The 17,075-nt window shown below is 41.8% G+C and overlaps 2 protein-coding genes across 4 annotated transcripts in view; one reads left to right on the top strand and one right to left on the bottom strand.

Moving 5' to 3' along the window:
• The window catches only part of Nbea (neurobeachin), a 532,117-nt gene that overhangs the window by 145,242 nt on the left and 369,800 nt on the right, over window positions 1–17,075 (bottom strand). For all 3 annotated transcript variants that reach the window (XM_032898369.1, XM_032898367.1, XM_032898366.1), the window contains one exon: window positions 12,598–12,734. In XM_032898369.1, coding sequence (XP_032754260.1) covers window positions 12,598–12,734 — 137 coding nt within the window. The remainder of the gene's footprint in view (window positions 1–12,597; window positions 12,735–17,075) is intronic.
• Window positions 8,687–11,081, top strand: Mab21l1 (mab-21 like 1). The gene has a single exon (XM_032898370.1). It carries the CDS (start codon window positions 9,145–9,147, stop codon window positions 10,222–10,224), a length of 1,080 nt encoding a protein of 359 aa, XP_032754261.1. The 5' UTR covers window positions 8,687–9,144; the 3' UTR covers window positions 10,225–11,081.

Genomic DNA, 17,075 nt, shown 5'->3' with positions numbered 1-17,075 from the left:
ACATAATGTATCCTTAAAGCAAGCCTAGGTTTCCTTTCAGAAAACTTACCCACAGCAGCTGCTGCTACAAAGACTACCAGGAAGCTCAAGCACCCACACACACTGGCCTCTGTAATGCAGTCCACAAACTGTGCACTGACACCAGCCACTGTCAGACTAACCTGGCTATGAAACTATTTGTGCGACCTTGAGTAAGAGACTTAGCCTTCCTAATCCTGGACTCACCATTTTTGAGGCCCAACATTTCTTTTGCAGACTAAATGAGATCATACGCTCATTAAGTATTGATCTCCACTCTATTTCAGCTCCCCTCTTGAGCCATATATCCCACGTAGGTCTCATTAAGAACATCACAGCATCCAAGGCATAAGCTGCCGATCGTACAGTAAAATAAATTTCATGGCATCAGATGACGTTATTTTGATTTTGTTTTTTTGTGGTTTTTTAAAGATACAGATATTGAAACTATCAAAGCCAATCGTATGATTTTGACATGAGCTCCAAAGGTTAAGTTACTGCCTGAGAAAGGTAATCTGGTTGCCTTCACAGCAGCAGCAAGCTCGGCAATCTGCATAGAGAGGGGCATTTGTCATCATTAGCTGAGCTGTGACAGCTGGCACCCAGGGTGGCCTGGAATCAAGAAGTGGCAGAGATGCTCAGGGTCTTGGTTGCCATTCAGTTCAGTCAAGTGTCCTGTATGAAGGCTTTGTGATGTGACTAACAGCACTGAACATACTTGAACTTTCCACAACATGGCTAACACAACTATGGCATGTAATTAGCAAGCTGCCTCTAGACAACAGGATGCGAAGATGCCGTTTCACCCTGCCTGCTTCTTACGGGGTCCTGTTCAGAACCCACCCAGCCCCAGCACAGCGCCTTTTCATTTCTACTTTATTATTGCAGCTGTTGTTTTTAATTCTATGTTAAGACTGGGTTAGGGTGATCAACTAAATACATTTGAGGAAACAGAACACAGGTCGAGAGGACGTTTCTCAGAAATATTAGAAATAACTTTCCAGGGAAGAGTTCAAATACATACACACAATATGGCATGCTTTCTTGGGATAACATTACTATCAAAATCAGACCACTTCCACAATATGTCCTCCAATTGTTTGACGTCTATGTAGTTCGTAATGAGTATTTTCAAAAAATTCCTTGGCAAAGTTTAAAGTAAGAATCTTTTCTTCAAATGATTGCTACTATGTGTCTGAAATAACTGTGGTTAATATGTTTTAAAGATAGGTGTTAAATCTGAAAATCTTTTATCTAGTTAACACAAAGCAATATAAATAATTAAAAAGAAAGTTTAAATTAAGGAACAGGTTGACCAACCTTTGAAAACTTAGAATATTACATACAGTCTCTCTATAGTCATCAGTGCTTAAAAATGTAATCAATAACACTGGCTTTATATTATTATGTAAACTAGTTTTTCACAAATAAAACTAATTTTTGTGTTAATGTAAAATCTATGCAAATACATGCAGTCATTTATCAGGAGAGCTGACAAGCATTCCATATTGGAGAGGGAAATGAAACTGCCTCAAGAATAGAGGCAATTAATTATTTCTGTATTTTTTCTTCTTCTGTCTTGAGGCACAAAAGTTATCCATCCAGTTAAAACAGCAAATGAAATAAAGAGATTATTTTTTTATTTAAACACATATGGCTTTTGCCTGCAATACTGATCACCACAAGGTCTACAGATGCCCGTGGCTAAATTGTGTGCCGGCAGATGCACACAAGGGAAAACGCGCTAATGCAGCGTGGAGAGAAAAACAAATGAAGAACTGCTCTGCCTACTTGGAAACCCAAACCAGAAACCAACCCACACCCACCCTCCCACAATGAATTATGCATTCTGCTTATCAAATACAGGTGAAGGTTACAAAACATTAACCTTGGTCTGTTGCAAAAAGTATAAAATGCTTTAAAATTAGTAAAGACATTTTTTGTGTGCATGGGTAATAATCAATGTAGGTAGATATCTGAGAAATACATGGCCATTTCTATGAATAGAATAGCTAGTGACATTTAAACTTCTTGGTCTTACAACAAAAAGTGTAGAACACTAAAATGGTTGTGACGAGTAGAAACAGTTCAATTTCTAGTCATCAGTTTTTAATCCATTTGCCAGCAATCTGTGAAAGTGTCACTGAAAACTAGTATTACTAAGAACTGGGCTGCAGAGGCTCCCCAATGAATGCTCACTGTTCCTGTGCAAACCCTGAGTTCTGTTCCCAGCACCCACACAGGCATCTCATAACGGCCTGGATTCCAGTCCAAGGCATCCGTGATCCTCTTCAGACTGCACAGGCACCACACACATGTGGCATACATTCACATCCACACCCCCACACAGTCACATGAATAAAAATAAATCTTAAAGAGCAAAACAAACAACCGGGTCATTCTAGAATGTTTCCTTTTGACAGGTTAATGTAAAAGCACAGAAAGTAAATCCATCTTTATTATGTGAAATCCTATGGATGCGTGTGTGCGTGTGCAGGCTATTTTATCAACATGAAAATGAGTGGTTCCTAAAAAGGGTTTACAGTTATTAAGAAAGCAATAACTTCTTTCTTAATAGGCCTATAAGCTAGAATAACATTAAACTTTCTATTTTAATTGCAAATAAAAATATAAACCAGAAAACATTTAAATAATTTGCATATGGAGGGATTAAAGCCAGCTTACCCTTCCCAGGAGCACCTGAGCTACCTGGGAGCGCAGCAGCAGCCAACAAAAACTGTCCCTACTTGGACACTTTACTAATTCTTCGTTTTGTATTCCTGACCATCTAAATTTAAATGGCGATGTCTATTTACATGAGACGTAGATTAGAAGCATATGTTCCAGGACTGTGAACCCATTATTTAGTATTAGCCATAATACTCCACAGACTCATGTTATATCATGTAAAAGAAGCGAGCAACTTCAAAGTAAAATACGAAGACTGACAGTTTGTGAGGTTTCTTTTTCTTGCTATAAAGATAGAAAATAACAAATATGCCTCGAACATTGCTAACTTATTTGAGAGTTCACAGATTAGTACATTTATACGGAAACTGGAATAGTACTGCTTACAAATCATAGATCAATATACTCCCTCAACTGTACTTTTACAGTTGCTTTTATCTTATCTTGAGGTGTATGGGTGGGTTGCATGCATGTATAGATCTGCATCGAGTGCATGCCTGGTGCTGAGGAGGCCAGTAAAGGCCAATCCCCTGGAGCTGGAGTTACAAAAGGTTTTGACTCACCACGTGGGTGCTGGGAATTGAACCTAGGTCCTGGAAAAGAGCAGGGTCATCTCTCCACCCCTAAACCCAACTTTATAAAACACATAAAAGTAAATCCAGTGTTTTTATTTAACAGGGTTCTCAATTTTCATTTGAAAAGCACTATATTTAAATTATGCTCTTAAGTTTGATTTTAATTTTTATTCAGATAAAAAGGTTATATAGATTGAAAAGTACTATTTATCAATTCTGGTTTCCACTTGATATTTTTGACACATCACTATATAAAAATTGTGCTTTTAGGGAATAGTACACACTGATAAACCAAAAGGTACACACTTTGTATACTGAGTATACTGGAAGGGAAAACAAAACATTATACAGGAGGTTCGTTAGCAAACACTTACAATCTATACCTATATAAAAGAGGCAAATCCTATTTATATACTAATTTCTTTTCCATATTTGTCATTGCATAAATGGTAAGAGGTGATCATTTTATGTAGTATAGTTATTTTCAACTAGCACTGTAATTATTCTTGGAAATTTACAATAAAGTCCAATTTATAGGAATGCCCTTTATTTCATAGAAAATAAACTCCAAATACTAAATAGAAAAAGAGAGAGATTATTTTAGATACGCACTCACTGGAAGTTGATTAGTTAGAACCCATAGTCTAGTCTCAAGGTCATTCTGAATGTTTTCAGTGTCTTACTCTTGCACAGTATGGAGTGGTGATAACGGTGGTGCGGTCCTAGATTAACAAGCTAATGACACCTGCTTCCACTGCTTTCTCTAAGTACAATAAAAATGCAGCCTACTCAGGGCACTGGGCTTCAGTCACATACACAAAAGCTTGAAATTCATGTTTATTAGTTGGGGGAGGGGTGTCCTTGTTTTCATACAGAAAAAACAAAAACAAAAACAAAATTAAAAATAAAGTGAAGAACCCACTTATCCTGTCTGCTTATTTCTGTAAAATCTGAATGAAGAATCAGACTGAGATTTAACAAAAACAATTTTAGTTTGTCAGAAAGATACTGGGGATGAGGATATTACCAATTCTTTTCATTGGTGGCTTTTCCCTTAACCTCTCTTCTTCTTCCTCCTCCTCCTCCTTCTCATAGACTCTCCTCCCTTTTTTTTCTCCAAGTTACAGAAGCAATGTGAACTACCCTGCACCTTTCTGCACACATTCACGTGAAGGAGAGTAACCTGAGACAATTACATGTAGAAGCTGGGGTTTTAACTCCCTTATCTATAAAAAGAAACATTTGGCTACCATCAAAGAGGAGTGGTGATTCTTAGAAGCTCTACTTTCCTCTGCCATCTTTAATCTCTAAGTTACTTTTCTTTTCAACACTTATTAATGGCAACACTAAGCGATAATGTAGAAAAAAAAAGGCATTTGACAGTACAAATGTGGCCATGTGATTGTCCACTAGGGTGACAAAAACCACTGAGGCACTGGACTCCATCATTCAAGTTAAGAAGAAGCAATTTTAAAAATGAACCAGGAAGAGAACAGGACTATGTCATAAACACTGATCTTAATTCTCTGCCTGACTTTGTAATGAACCTGGCATTCAAACAAGGAATAATTACTTTAAGAAATCCCCGAAACTTTCAAGCTAATCTTAAAGTGTTTTTAAACATAAGTCACAACAGAAAGGTATAAATAGTTGCTATCAAATAACCAAGAAAACTCCCTCTATTTTACTTTATTTAATAAGACACATAACGAAAACCCTGCACAAATATCTGTCTTTAATTTCTCTAGTGTAAAAAAGGGAATATATTATATCTGGCAGAAAGAAACAGTTAAACGGTTGAAGTAGCCTGGGTACATTTTTAGAAAAGAGGGAAGGGGAAGAAATCAGATGCACACAATGAGCCTTCAAAGCCACTCCAGCAGTAGAGATAAATAATTTAATAAAATCGACTTCATATTCTTTTAGTCCCTAGTGTAATAAGTACGCATTAAGAAATAAAACTTTACATTCATGTACAGTTGTGAATAAACTAGCTGCTGGCAGATAATGAGGACACGGAAAACAGTGCGTATGTGAGCACTGTAAGAGCTGGGATCCCTTATGATCTTCCAGAAGGTTGCCACTGTTGAAGTCAGTGAACTTGCAATTCAGTTTTAAACAGTCACTGAAAAAAACGAACAACACACAAACCTTAGGTCCTACACTTCTGAGCACATGCAGTTTTTCTTTATCCCCTTGTAGATTGGGTGTGCATGGCTTTGCACAAGCTACGAAAGGGCACCCCCACTGGGACAGTCACTCAGGCAGCTCCACTTCAGAAATGGTTGTCTTGTCCTTATTATTTGGGATGTTCCAAGTGTTAAAGTTCACATTTGTTTTATGTTCATAAATATAGCTAGATGTTATGATAACAGGCTTCTGTCTTAGCTGGCTTTGTTTTCCCTAACGGGAACATTTTAAATCCAAGCTGCTTTAGTTAAATCCTGAACACGATTCCAATGCTAGCATCTCAGTGCTTACATCATGAGATTCTTGGGTATTTCTTTTCCCTCTAATTAGGTCACTTTTCTTCAATTATCGGTCTATTATTAGCTTATGTCAAGGATGTCTACATTCATACCACTGAAAACAATTAACCATTTATGTCTTAAAAATACGAGGCGTACAGAAGCGTTTCTTCTGGTACTCGGTAAGATTGTATTTTAGAAATTGCCTGGCATCAATTCAGTTCTTACACAGACTTTTAATATAATAAAACAGACTTTATATTACTTGTCTATCACATCAGCAGTTCAAACAATCCAATGGGTCAAATGATTTTTTAAATTAAAATTACTATTAAGTAGTTAAATAATTCACCGGTACAAAATACATCTAACGCCAAAACCTCAATTAAAATCAGGAGCATTACACAAAAATACATCATTAATTTTAATTCCTCTTTATGGGCAACTCAATTAAAGCAAGGTTTAGTTTTTCTTCCACAAGAGAGGTGTTGAGATTACGGAAAGGATTCAGCTATAGGCGCAGTTCATTTCCCGGACTAAGAGTAGCGGATGATCTGGGTAGCAGCAGCTAGAAAGACAATCTAGCGCTATTCTGAGGCTCAACCCACAGGGACAGCAATCGCCCGGTGCCTGGTTTTATGTAAATCACAGTCAGCTCCGGGTGTGGCGGGTGCTTGAAGAAGTAGGCTGGCCTGGCCTTCCAGAACCTGCGGCCTCACTCGCCCTCAACACCCTAGTTTCGCAGTCCTCTTGCTCCAAGCGAAAATCGTTCGGGAAAGGCCTCAGTTGCATCAATTAGTTTGCACAGAATGCTTTGGTGTTTAGCTTCGCCTTAACCCAATTAAGCCGCACAGCGAGCCCAGAAAGATGCGCCACCTGCGCCTGGCTGCAGTCGGCGGCCGCGGGATCCCGAGTCCTTCTGTAGGACACAGGGAACCAAGGCCTCGGCGTCGAAGCTACCTCGAGTCCCACAGTCCCGGGTGAGGCACGGGGCGCACGCTCACCCGGGAAGGTCAGGGCCAAGTATTCCTGGGTGCTCTGAGTACAGCGCACGCATGGCTGGGGCCACTCGAGGGCGGGGAGGCTACCAGAGCTGAAGTATGAGGGCACCGGGAGTGTTTTGCAGCCGTGGAGGAGAGTGAGGACGTCCCAGACACCCGGAAAACTTTACAATTATCTTGGGAGCTGATGAGCCAAGAAAAAGAGCTGTGTGGGGTAGGGTATGCGCAAGGGTCGTGGGGAGAGTTTGCCCGCCGAACCCAACCCTGGCGACATCTGCGTCCCAAGCGGTCGCTCCCTGCCCCTGCCTAACAGCTCTGGTACTCTCAGTAGCCTCTTCAAACCCCTCTTCAGTTGCCAAAAGGTAGCAGCGCATTCACCCCCCCACCCCCGCGCCTGCAAACTGGGGAGGGGCTTTGCGGGTCCCTAGTCCCCTCTCCCAAGGGAACAGGTATTGGAGAATGGAGTAGAAGGCCATTGTAAGCCCCAAATGCGATGTACTATTTTAATCTAATTTAGAATCTATCACTCTTGGGTAACGAGAAACGAAATTAGAGGTGGCCCTGTGATGCTTAAAAGGTGGGAGTCTTCAGCAGGAGGCTATTAAACTTTCGTACACAGGTGCTACCATACCCTCGCACTGGAAATTCCCTTAATTTGAAATGAACAGACCTTTGTACTAAAGGCAGGCAACTGAAAACTACTGCATAAGCCCGAACTACCCGTCTTTAGTTCATGTACACTGAGGACTCAACTGGTCATGGTACTGGAAGGAAGAGCTACCTATAAAACCTCCTTAGGTTCCAAAAAGAAAAGCTCATTTCTTTGAAAATTTCCAAGATGAAACTTGAGTAAATAACACCCCCCAACCTGAATGGTTACAATTTGTTTGTTTGGTTTTTTCTTTTGATGCCTTTAGCCATCTTCTTTACAGTCAAATTATGAAAGCCCATAAGATTAGGAACCTACTGTTGGTCACCACTTGAGGGTATCTGAGATGAAAGCTCCATCTTTCAGCCTGCAGGGACAGATAAGCTGGAATGGCCACACCTTCCAGTGCCCAGTGTTAAGCTCATCTCCGTGAATCCTATAGATCCTTCTGTACAAGACAGCTCACTATGAGATGACACTGGTGTTCTCTAAATCTCAGAGTACACCTTTGGGAAGTATTCCCACGACAGCATACAGCCCTACCTGCTGTCTGGTATTTTAGCACTAGCCAATCTAGCAACAGACAAGGAAAACTGCAAACAGGTGAACTTGTTTAAACACTCCATTTTTAATTGGGTAGATATCATCTACCCTATTGAGCAATACTTTTAAAATTCCTCTCAGCAAATGCAAATGAGGAAAACCTAGGTAAAAAGAGAACAGATTCTGCCTAAGGTTTGGAACGGTATTCTGACTGGAAACACCCAAGTGAAGACTGGAGGTCTCCTCCATCGGAAGCCAGCAGTCAGTTAAGAAGCAAACTTCTCACTTGCATTAAAAAGACCCCAGGGATTAACGGGTATTAATTACCTTACTCTAAATGCAAGTTGGTGACTTTGTTCTAGAAAGCCCCTTTGACTTCACTAATTGGTGGATGACCATTAGTACTACTGGATAGCTCATCAGAGGTGAACAGACAAGCAGGCTTTTCAGCTTGTCTTCACCAAGTCTTTTCCAAAAGTCAATATGCTTCAAGTTATACCAAAGCTAGGAGATTTCCTCTTGCTTTCCAACATGTCTAGGTGGCCTGGGTGGTTTTCTGCCGGCAGCAGCTTCCTACCTTTGGTTTCTGTGCCTTTATCCACGAGGGGGGATTAATTAGCCGGGCTGAAGCTGGAGGAGGCTGTCGTGACGAGCCCAGTGGCGATTGGCCGCCCGCCTGCCTGGCCCTGCCTTTATAATTTCCACACGAGTGCATCTGGGCTCTTACACAAACCAACAGCAGCTTCTTCTGACAGACACACACTCACCCCGACGCACACTCAGCACACTTTTCCTCCATCTGATTAACAGTCCCGCACACCATGATTACGGGAAAACGTAAATAAATACGGCAAGGGGTGATTATTTTGACTACTGGAAGAGCCTTGCTGGGTCTCAGCAGAACTTTTGTTTTTATTACCGAGAAGGTGCTCTCTCCACGCGTCTCTCTCGGACACGGATTCTTTAGCGGAGGGGAGAGAAGGGGAGAGCGCAGCCTTTCACTTTAAGACCCGCTAGGCTCCAGCGGAGAAAAGGCCGGCAGGGCAGGGCGGCCCCCTGCTGCAGCTAGTCGAGAGAGAGGCTCGGTGCCTTTTGCGCGTGGCCCCCTTTCTCCACCGAAGTTGGCTCCAGCGCTAGCAGCCGCATTGGATCCCACAGCCTATTGCGAGACTCCGGTGTACAATCCGGATCTCTGCCCCAACATGATCGCGGCCCAGGCCAAGCTGGTCTATCACCTGAATAAGTACTACAACGAGAAATGCCAGGCCAGGAAAGCTGCCATCGCCAAAACCATCCGTGAAGTCTGCAAAGTGGTCTCCGATGTCCTGAAGGAGGTTGAAGTGCAGGAACCGCGCTTCATCAGCTCCCTCAACGAGATGGACAACCGCTACGAGGGCCTGGAGGTCATCTCTCCCACCGAGTTCGAGGTGGTACTCTATCTGAACCAGATGGGGGTGTTTAACTTCGTGGATGACGGCTCCCTGCCTGGCTGTGCGGTGCTGAAACTGAGCGATGGGCGCAAGAGGAGCATGTCCCTCTGGGTGGAATTCATCACCGCCTCTGGCTACCTCTCGGCGCGCAAAATCCGTTCCAGGTTTCAGACGCTGGTGGCTCAGGCGGTGGACAAGTGTAGCTACAGAGATGTAGTAAAGATGGTGGCTGACACGAGCGAAGTGAAACTGAGAATCCGAGATAGGTATGTGGTGCAGATCACCCCGGCCTTTAAATGCACCGGGATTTGGCCGCGGAGTGCTGCCCACTGGCCTCTTCCCCATATCCCCTGGCCAGGACCCAACCGGGTGGCAGAGGTCAAGGCCGAAGGTTTCAATTTGTTGTCCAAGGAGTGCCACTCCCTGGCGGGCAAACAGAGCTCAGCTGAAAGCGATGCTTGGGTGCTGCAGTTCGCAGAGGCTGAGAACAGACTGCAGATGGGGGGCTGCAGGAAGAAATGCCTCTCTATTCTGAAAACCCTGCGCGACCGCCACCTGGAGTTGCCAGGCCAGCCCCTCAACAACTATCACATGAAGACTCTGGTGTCCTACGAATGTGAGAAGCATCCCCGAGAGTCGGACTGGGACGAATCTTGCCTGGGCGATCGGCTGAACGGAATTCTGCTGCAGCTCATCTCATGCCTGCAGTGCCGGCGATGTCCCCATTACTTCTTACCGAACTTAGATCTGTTTCAAGGCAAACCCCACTCGGCCTTGGAAAACGCTGCTAAACAAACGTGGCGACTGGCAAGAGAGATCCTGACCAACCCAAAAAGTTTGGAAAAACTTTAGAGGATGATCTAATCCAGGGCCGACAAGAAAGAGCATTCTTCTCAAAGTCCCGACGGAAAAAAAAGAACTTCCTAGTCGATTAGTCGATTCCTAGGTACTATTTCCAGAAACAGTGCAAACAATCTCTTCCTTTAAAAGGAGTAACAACACATCATTAAACCATCATCTCACACACCCCTACAAAAGACGGGAAAGAGGTAGAGAAACACAGGGGAAAACCTATACACCACAAGCATCTTTACGGAGGCACCTCCAGTTCCCCTGAAAAGTGCACAACACCCGAAAACAGCGGCGGGCTGCATGCAAGACTATGGCCAATTCCAGCAAAGGATTATAGTAATCTTGAGACTTAGGTGCGGCTGCCTTCCAGTAAACAGGACCCGGATGTACCATCGGAAGGAAAGTATAATGTATATTTTGATCTGTAACAAAAGTTGTGATCTCATGTTGTCTTTGAAAGTGTGGATATTGGTGTTTTGTGATTTGGTGAACAGAACTGAAATTGCCATTTTGGAGACTTCCAGACATTTTCCACAGAACAGAGATGCATTTAAAGATAGATTTTTCTCCTGGTACTTTATCTGTCTGTGAAGTGTCTGAACTTAAAAAACAAAGTTTACATTTTGTTTCAAATATATTGCTTGTTCTAACATTCCGTAAGTATACTTGAAATGTTATTTAAATATATTCAAAATTTGAATTCAGCTTATATAATAACGCTTGAATATCTGAATTATATATATATTTGAAAATGCACTTGAAAATACACTGGATAATTACTTTTGTGATTTAGAATTTAATTTCTGTTGCTGATTTTTTATTTAATTAGAAGATAATAAATGGAGTAAAATACCAAATTGCTGTGTTTTATTTTAAATTTTTTTTTTTGGTTAAATGAGGTAATGATTCCTTTTAAAAATCAACCTGAGAATTTTAAACATTTTGACAAACAGGTTAATAAAATCACTAAAAATAAATATTAAAAGGGCTCTTTTAAAAACAGCTATAGAAAATATTCATTTCCCCAGTTTCTAAGTTATTCAATGCTTCTTTTCTTCAACGAATATATTTATAGCCTGTTTCTGAGATCTTGATTCTGGATAGTATTTTTGTAGTCTTTTGACAATATGAGGGAAAAAAATTACAACAGCAAGAGATGACTGAGTGTAAAAGCAGCAAAACCTGAGAAAATTAACTTAAATCATATACAAAACTTTGAAGTTTGCATATGAAATATAAGCAATAAAATGGAGATATAGTTTAAGAAATATATTTTATCAAATATATTTTAACACAGTAAGTGTTATTAGAATAATTTAACCAGAAAACCATACTACATTCTTACTACACAAGGAAAGCTAATGGCAAAACCTACAGACGCGCTCTTACTTATTTAAACACAGCACATTCATTCTCTCATCACAGAAGCTTTGGTAGTACCTACTGATCAACAAGTGCTGAGAGGGCCCAGGCTAAGGCTTTACATTAGTTAGTTCAGATAGCAATACAGTTTCGAATTTCCTGGGCCCCTTTACAAATAATGTTCTATCTAATGTGTCATTTCTGCACATAGCTTAAATATAAATAATAAAGTTCAAGTCTGACTATTTTAGAATTGCTTTTGAAATGATTTAAAGGAAGATCTTTGAAAGCGATTGATACTACAGTGACATAAGAGAACAATGGAGTACATCTCCCATGGGTGCTAGGCTGTGGGGCTTCTCTGATGTCAGGGTTAAAGTCCACAGGAGAAGATTTAGTCAACATGTATGCCATTGCAACGCTCCAAATGTGCACCTTCTAGAAGAGCATATGAATCCTAGTGTGTGCTGTCCCTGTACATTTAAGTCAGAGCTTATAAAGAACTGCTTCTCTTCCTCTTAAATCCATATGTAAAATCAATTTAATTCAGGAGATGAAAAATGGATGTAATAATGGAAATGAAATTATATGTAAATGGCTCCCAGCCCAGTTTCCTTACAATCTTTCAATAAATAATAATCCATATTGCAGTATATACTTTTGGAAATTAAAAGTGATGTTAACACAAAATTTCACAAGTCCTAGTCTTCCCAGGTACTGAGGCACTGTGCCCCAGGGATCTGGAAACAACTGGCTTAACCACCAAATCTGCCCAAGTGTACACAAAGGCACATAAGACTACTCAATTGCACATGCTCTGTTAATACAGGATTTAAGCTCATTAACATAGCCTTCAATTCTGAAGGAAATCATGTGCTACTTCATTCATTTTATTTTCTGCAAGAAAGATGGGAATGTGTGTACCTCTCCAGTCATTTAAAACCAAGCAAAACTGAAAACCACATCCTGCCATCAAAGCTACCAGTGCTGTGCAGATTCACTCTAACTCACTTTTGTGTCGATCTTCTTGAAGGCAGCGTCATCCTCATCTACCTCGAAGTAGATTTCTGTTGTAGTGATGGAGAGGGTTCCTTTGGCCACCACCACAGGAGCAATGAGCTGGGCAGGGGTGCTGAGAACCACAGGGCCTGCAAGAGAGAGGCAGTGGGTCAGGCTGGGCCTTTCTGACACTTCCAAACTCCCTCCCAGAGGTTATGATTTTATTTTGAAAAACCACGCTAGGAAAAATGGTGCCTACGTTATGGAGTTATGCAAGTTTTTTTCATGTTAGGTAAAGTCTGTTTAGCATTTATACTGTACCTTAAAACGAGACTAGAGTGATTTTATAAAAACTCAAGAGGTCAGGGTTTGGCATAAGAGACCCATAACATCCAATTTGCAACCTCTGCCTAGAAATCTACACGGGTGGTGAGGCACTGCCATTATCAGATTTAAGCAACACAGATCAGAATGGATGCCTAGGTGCCTAGCTATTCCATTGAACATCACCCACTCTCCAAGAGACCCTTGGAAGTGGATCCCCAAAACCAACCATCCCCTAAGTCATTCCTTTTGGAAGCTGCTCTTCGCAGGCAAAAGGGGAAAGCAGCTAAATATACAAATCCCGTGTTATATACGGACTGTTTTAATCTTGGCGTTCTCAGGTGGGATACACTCACTGGCCACAGTACAGTCTCTGTGGTTCTTGTGAAGAAAATAATTAAAGTCCTGTGCGTCATTTTCCACTACTGTACACTAAAGATGAAAATGTAATTAAAACATTGAAACAAAACTATTCTTGGAAATGGGGGCGAAAGGTGCAATTTTACAGCTTTTTTTTAGGACTCAATAGATTTTTAGAAAATGTTCATACTTCGAATTTCCTCAATTACAATACTGATTCGTGGGGCCATTACTTGAAATTCCTCTTCTTGATATTGGTTTAAACACACAAACAAGGAATTCAGAAATAACACCGACTTTGTTGATGTTTTTTAGGTTTTAGCGAGCAAAACAACCCCAGCCATTAAAACCATCCTCCGCTGCACACAGCAGGAGGCAGGCGACCAGGGGAGTCTTGCCCGTGCAGGCCCGACCTGAGCGGGGAAAGCCAGAGGAGCCCGCGGTTTTTAAGGGGAGACCGGTAAGGCCTAGGCCGGCTTCGGTAGAGCTAACGGAGTCTGGCAGACTCTGTTACTTGGGTCGCCTTCAGGGCTCCGACCGCCATGCAGAGGAGAGACGCGGCGCGACCAGACCTGGCCCCAGCCCCGCCCCTGGCCCTGGCCCCCCGGCCCGGCCCTGGCCCGGCCCCTGGCCCTGGCTGGGACAGAGGAGTTGGCTCCTGCACAGCTTTCGGGAGGGTTTCTTTTTCTTTTTCTTTTTTTTTTCCCTTCCAAGGGACGAGGCGGTCGGTCTGGAGCGCCACTTTAAAGGCTCATCAATCTTAATCTAGGTTGCTCAAGTAATTATGCCTGAATCTCTTGTACGATTACAAGTGGATTTGGGTTTCTATTCCCCAGGCCCTCCTTTGTGTTTATTGGAGGGTCCGCGCAGCCGGCGCCTCCAGCCTCCCTGGGCCTCCTTGGATCTCCTGCGCCTGCCTGCCCGCCCGCCAGCCCGCCAGCGGGTTCGAACCGCTCCCTTAACCCTTGCGCCACCGAGGCGCTGTTGTGAGGCTACCGTTTCCAGGTTCCCCTTTCGAAAAGGTCAATGTATTCGCATCTGAAACAAACTGTCTTGAACAATTTGGGCTTGGAAAAAATCTCTAGTAAAGTACATTCTAAACACCAACGACCACGCTTTAGGTTCTTAGACTCTGACATCTGGAGAACAATGGTCAAAAACATTAAAAAAAAAAATGGCCAGCCGCTTTCTTCTCTTAAAAAGTAATTTAACATATTCAAACATTAAATTGGGGAAGTTAAAAACAAAACAAAACAAAACAAAACAAAAACAAGAGATTTCGAGTCTAGTTATCCAAACTATGCTCTCTGATTTACTCAAATACAGCATGAATTATATATACACAGCCCGGGAGCTTTTAGCTGGGAACACATTTCTAAAAGAAGACAGCACTTCTCTTTGATTCAATTCCAATTTTTTCGATTAATTTGAGATTTTCTGGGAGTTTATAAAATAATTTCTTTAAGAAAGACACATCACAAAATATTCAACATTATTAGTACGTTCCTCCCACCCTCACCCCTCACAAATCTCCAATTACAACACCCAATTCTGTAGATTGTTGGAGGAGCAGAGGTGGGTTTTTTTTTGTTGTTGTTGTTGTTTTTTTTTCTTTTTTTGTTTTTGGTGGTGGTGGTGGTGTAGCCTCCGAGGAGCAGAGCAGCCACTGAGGGCACACAGTTAATCCACTGCAGCAATAGAGAAAGGGGATTAGCTTTAATCCCCTTAGGGGACCCTCTGGATTTTAGGGATCCTTTATTAAAATGTTTACATAAAGCACAATCACAAGCTAGCATGTTTTCCATATGGAACGGAGTGATTTAGAAACCTGGGATCCTTTTCCAAACCAAGCGTTTTAAAGGGCAGCATCCCTGGAGTGAGGAGATGCTCATCCAGTGGGTTCATTTCTAGCTTCCCCCTCCGCATCCAGCCCCATCCCAGCGCGAGGAATTTAACCTCCTGAACTTTGCTTGGTACAATGAACTGGGATCTGACTGTAGATATATCCATTCCAATAGCTACCCTAATAATAAAAATAAACTACAATAATGTCCTCAGCACACCCAGAGCTATATTCCAGGATGTAAAAGGCCTATTCCTGTGTATTGGCGCTATACTCATTTAAAACTCTACCATAAATAGTGACAAAAGGAAAAGAAACAAATGTTACTTCTTACATTGGCTATGGACCCATGATCACTTTTAAAGAAAGGTTAGGGGTGTTTCTTGCCATTATTCTAGAACCAATGCCACTGGGAATCAGGAAGGAGCCAGGAAGGAGTTTCTCTTTGGAGGCATGGTTCTTCACAGGAGACGGTAAACCTGTGTACTGATGTAGATGTATGGGAAGTACAGATATACCCATGCAATATATTTCATGTTATTTTAAGACAGAGTTTCTCTGTATAACAGCCCTGGCTGTCCTGGCTTCCTGCTTCTGTTTCCTATGTGCTTGGAATAAAGGTGCAACATCATGCCCAGCCCTGGAATATATTTTAAAAGAATGCTAAATACCCATGGGTTTGGATTGTGTTACTGAAAAAAAATCAAAACTCCAAGCCTAGACATCTTAATAAAACCACATTAGCATCTTAATACAACCTTACACTTTACAAAGGTCTTTTTCTACCTCCATTTAGCTACAGCCCAACTATTAGAAGAAACTGGGTTTTAGACGTCATAATGGTGTGCACCTGCAACAGAACCCTTGGCTGACTGCTCACTGAAAGGGGAGAAGAGGGGCAACTCTGGGGGCCTGGGTGGCAAAGAACAAATTGTAGGATCAGGGCCCTGATAAAGGAATTTAAAAGCTCCCCTGACTCAAGAAGGCAGGCTGCTATGCAGTGGAATCTGTTGGAAATGGGGAATATTTGGAGAGTGGTTATTTTAATAACTGTTTTAGAAGCATGCTAAGGCTGTATTTGGAAAGCAGCTTTTCTCCACTTCAGCCAGAAGAGGGGGTGTTTTAGTGTTTCATGACCTTGCTTTTGTCTGAGCTTAGATCCAGTTGTTAAGTTGTCTATTGTGACATCATGGGTGATGGCCTTCTGTGATGATTATGTTCAGCTTAAGAGCACCCTGGCTTCCTTTCGAGCTCCAGACCAGTTCCTAGAAACAAGTCAAAACTGGTTCTTCTTTGCTCTGATGCAGAACTTAATCATGTTTTGTCAGGGTCAATAGAGTCCTTATCAAAAGGCAATTGTGACAACTACATTTGCAGACAGTACTAAACTTCATTTACCATTTCTAACAGCACAAACAATACAGAGTCAAACATGTTGAAGTTCAATTAAAATTGGTACCAGGGCGCACTCTTAGCCAGGAGCCACTGGAGTTCAATTAGAATTACTTGATCAGATATATGGCTAGCAAATACCTTACTTAGGGTATGTGCAGTTGCAATGTATGTTGGAATCAACTGATATTTCTCCTCTTCCTCCTCCTTTTCTGAAACAGGGTTTCTGCTCTGTGTATCCCTGGTTGTCCTGGAACTTGCTCTTGTAGACAAGGCTGGCCTCAAAGATCTGCCTGGTGCTATGTCCTGAGTGCTGAGATTAAAGGCATGTACCGCCATTGCCACCTGATATGTCTTACATTGGCTAATCTAAAAGTCTTGAATTTAGGATGATTAAAAAAAAATCAGGACTCAAATATTAACACAGAATAAATCTTCACAGTTGATCCTGTAATGTAACAAAATTTCTGAGGAAATGAAAGTGTGGGCAACAGAATGTTGCCAATCCACTGACCACAATGACTACTTTATGAAATTTTTATTTTTATAAGTATGTTGCTAGGAAAACTAG

Source organism: Rattus rattus, chromosome 3, assembly GCF_011064425.1.
Source record: "Rattus rattus isolate New Zealand chromosome 3, Rrattus_CSIRO_v1, whole genome shotgun sequence".
Classification (NCBI taxonomy): domain Eukaryota; kingdom Metazoa; phylum Chordata; class Mammalia; order Rodentia; family Muridae; genus Rattus; species Rattus rattus.
This window is presented reverse-complemented; position numbering and strand designations above follow the sequence as displayed.

Excerpts from the sequence above, each read along its gene's own strand:
- Mab21l1 (XM_032898370.1), top strand. The coding sequence starts at position 9,145 with ATGATCGCGGCCCAGGCCAAGCTGGTCTATCACCTGAATAAGTACTAC.